This window comes from Callorhinchus milii, unplaced genomic scaffold (assembly GCF_018977255.1).
Source record: "Callorhinchus milii isolate IMCB2004 unplaced genomic scaffold, IMCB_Cmil_1.0 Scaffold58, whole genome shotgun sequence".
Lineage (NCBI taxonomy): Eukaryota > Metazoa > Chordata > Chondrichthyes > Chimaeriformes > Callorhinchidae > Callorhinchus > Callorhinchus milii.
Genome location: NW_024704799.1, coordinates 100935 through 104893, shown reverse-complemented (window position 1 = coordinate 104893; position 3959 = coordinate 100935). Strand labels below are relative to the sequence as shown.

At 46.8% G+C, this 3959-nt stretch overlaps 1 protein-coding gene across 1 annotated transcript; it reads left to right on the top strand.

Annotated features, from left to right (window-relative positions):
* The first annotated feature begins 819 nt into the window (after positions 1-819).
* On the top strand, positions 820-3259 carry LOC121851569 (zinc finger protein 501-like). Its single transcript, XM_042345537.1, is given in 6 exon segments — positions 820-952; positions 1663-2217; positions 2220-2276; positions 2279-2704; positions 2865-2955; positions 3046-3259. Coding segments are annotated over 6 exon segments (1476 nt in total).
* The last annotated feature ends 700 nt before the right edge of the window (positions 3260-3959 follow it).

Genomic DNA, 3959 nt, shown 5'->3' with positions numbered 1-3959 from the left:
GTGAGAGATCTCAGGTCTCTGTTCACTATGTTCCTCAAATCAGCCCCTAAGGGATTCCATTCCACAATCCCTTCGCCTCACTCCCTCTCTTCCCTCCTTCAAGGCACGACTCAAGAACTTCCTTTTCGACTGTGCCTTTAGTCCCCAATCGTACCCTTTCTACCCTCTCTCGTCCCACCCTGACGCACCACCCACAAGCACGCCACCCCAAGGCTCGGGTCCTTAGCCCCGACTGTTCAGTGCCTTGGGACGTCCTCCTCAGTTGAAAACCGCTTTGCAAATGTAATGTTCGTGTGCTTCTGTTTTAAAAAACATTTCTCTACAGCAGATCAAATCGCAAATGGGTTCAGCTCCAAACGCAACCGAGTGAGCGGAGGAGAGTACGGGAGCAGCAGATACGATTTGAGAAAGAGGGAAAGAAGAGATTACACTGAGGAAAGGGATCTTCCAGACGATGATTACCTGTGTGAGTGAAAAATCAATCTGAGTTTCTCAGCATCAAATGCTCGAGTGCAGAATCGGGCAGATGGCAGCCGGCTCAGTTGGTGTGCTCTTTGCTCCGAGTCAGAAGTTTGTGGGTTTGAGCCCCACATCGCGGGCAACGAGTTGACAGTCTGGGCTGACACTGCAGCACAGAACTGGAGCGGGGGGTGGGGGGTAGCGACGCACTGTCAGATGTGCCGTCTCTCCCCGGTGACCTGGTTTTAATAGAGCTCAGTTGACAGGGCTGGGGAATGGCGACTCAGGTCAGAAACGGCAACCAAGCGCTGTCAGCAGAGATGGTCAGCTTTTCCACTGCTGTGGGGGATGGGAAGGGCTATGGGGACTGAGGAGAGAGCAGTGCAGGTGGTCAATATGGGGTTGGGAACACGGCTCTTAATTGGAAAGACAATGAAGTCCAGATTAAAGAGGTTTTCAGGGAGCGATAGGGATACAGATGGGAAGGAGAGCCGTGAGAAGGGATAGGAAGGCGATTGAGGAAAATGCTCATTGAAGATTTAGTCTGTGCGTTTGAAATATGAGGCCGCGAAGTGACATCACGCAGTGGATTTTGACCATTGGTTGGTTCAGGCGGGAAACGTCAAAATGGCATCCTCCGTAGAGCCCCGCACCCTAATCCTGCCCACCACCCCGCGATGCACTGTCATACACCCCGAGCTTTTAAGCTAAAGTCACTCTGCGCCTCTCCAGACACATAGTAAAGATCCTTTAATGGTGTGGTGGAACACAGAGAAACTCGCTTCTCTTTTGGAAACATGTCATGGGATCTTTACTGTCCACCTGAACAGACATGGCCGGGAGCTCATTATAACATTTCATCTGAAGCACAGCACCTCCTACAATGGAAAGCATTTCCCGCATTAATATAAGTATCTCCCTGTGTCCCAGACCGTGGTCAACTACACTAATCACGGAGACGCCTCACGGCTGTTTGTGGGTAGTTGCTGCCATCAGAAACTGACACTGTCAATAAGTGACCAGCATGAAGGGCGGTATATAAATGTAAGCTGCTACTGACCGTACAGTTCGCAGTAAATAATGTAAATCATTGACATCACCAGGTGCTGTACAAATGCAAGGATTCAATCGAAATTTGCTCCTGAGCAATTCGTACAGAAAGCAAATATATTGCTTATCCAGATCTTTCTTTTCTCCCATCAGCACCCAAAGTAGGTGATTCTGAGGCTCATCCCTGGCCTCATGCCAACGTTGTGTTGAGTTGTGCCGAGTTCCTCCAGGAACACAACAGAAGACATCCCGAGTTCCATAAAGACACATCAACAACGCAGACTGCTTGTAGCGCAAATGATGCTTTGCAGCAGAGAGAGTGTCAGGAATCTATCGTATTTCATGTTGAAGAAAACCGAGTCTCGCAAACAGGATCTCTACAGGGTCACAAGCAATCGATCTCAGGAGATAGACTGTATAAATGTTCCCGATGTGGTGAGAATTTCATACATTCAGGGCACCTCAAGATACACCAGCAATCACTCCGAGAAAAGCGTCCGTATAAATGTGTGGAATGTGGGAAGAGCTTCACAGGATCGGGCAGTCTGCAGATACACCATCGATCTCACACAGGAGAGAGGCCATATAAATGTGCAGAATGTGGAAAGAGTTTTGCAACGTTAGCTTATCTCCAGATACACTATCGGTATCACACAGGAGAGAGGCCATATGAATGTGTTCAGTGTGGAAAGAGTTTTACAACATCGGAGAACTCCAGAGACACCAGCAATCACACACAGGAGAGAAACCGTATAAATGTGCTGAATGTGGAATCGTTTCACAACGACGTTTTATCTCCAGGTTCACCATCGATCACACACAGGAGAGAAACCATATAAATGTGCTGAATGTGGAAAGAGTTTCACAACGTCGTGTTATCTCCAGGTTCACCATCGATCACACACTGGAGAGAGACCATATAAATGTGCTGAGTGTGGAAAGAGTTTTTTAACCTCGAGTAATCTCCAGGTTCACCATCGATCACACACAGGAGAGAAACCATATAAATGTGCAGAATGTGGAAAGAGTTTCAGAGCATCAGGATCGCTCAAAATACACCATCGATCACACACTGGAGAGAGACCGTATAAATGTGCTGAGTGTGGAAAGAGTTTCATTGCTTCCGGATCTCTCAAAATACACCATCGATCACACACTGGAGAGAGACCATATAAATGTGCTGAGTGTGGAAAGAGTTTTTTACCTCGAGTAATCTCCAGGGACATCATCATCACACACTGGAGAGAACCGTATAAATGTGCAGAGTGTGGAAAGATTTTTTCAACGTCGGATCTCCAGACACACCATCGATCACACACAGGAGAGAGACCAATAAATGTGTTCAATGTGGAAAGCGTTTCACAACGTCGAAATCTCCAGACACCAGCGATCACACACAGGAGAGAAACCGTATAAATGTGCAGAATGTGGAAAGCATTTCACATCGTCAGCTTATCTCCAGAGACACCGACAAATCACACACAGGAGAGAAACCTTATAAATGTGTTCAATGTGGAAAGCGTTTCACAACGTCAGGAATCTCCAGACACACCAGCGATCACACACAGGAGAGAAACCGTATAAATGTGCAGGATGTGGAAAGTGTTTCACAAGGGCAGACAGTCTCCAGAGACACCAGCGATCACACACCCGGGAGAGGCTACACAAATATGTTGAATGTGGAAAGAGTTTCACAAAGTCAGGAGACCTCCAGGGACACCGACAATCACACACGGGAGAGAAACCGTAAAGATATGTTGAATGTGGAAAGAGTTTTAAAAGGCCAAGTTATCTCCAGAGACACCAGCGATCATACAGCGGAAACAGACCATATAACTCTACTGAATGTGAAAATAATTCTTCAAGGAAATAGTACCTCCAAACTCACCAGCAGATACACACAGGAGAGACTGTATAATTATGCCGAATGTGGGAATAACTTTGCGGTGTCGTATCAGAAAAAAAAAATGTTCTTTACCAGCGGAAAGCTTTCCAGGAGTCGATACAGTTCAAAGTACGTACGAGAAGCTGCTTTGACAAATGCATAGAATAACAATAATAGTTTGATGTATAACAGGACAGATATCTGTTTGATCCAACACCATTGACTCAGTTAAGACACCAGTGCGATAGTCTGTCCCCTTCTCTCCTGAACATGTGCTGAGGAACCAGCATTTCCTGAAGGTCCTCACAAACTGTTGTTAGAGAGACCATACGAATGCGCTGAATGTGGAAAGAGCCCATGTCCGGCTATCACCGAGGTGTGTGAATGCGGGAGAGAATAACAGAATGGCGCGGTGAGGTATGAGCCCTCTGAAACCAGCTGTGGCTTCCAGTATCGGAGCTCACATCGCTGAAGAATATATTTTAGGTCAAAAGCTTGACCTGGGCAATGAATTCCCAAGCAGGATATTTGGAGATCGTAGAATGCCTTCACACTTTCGCTGGAG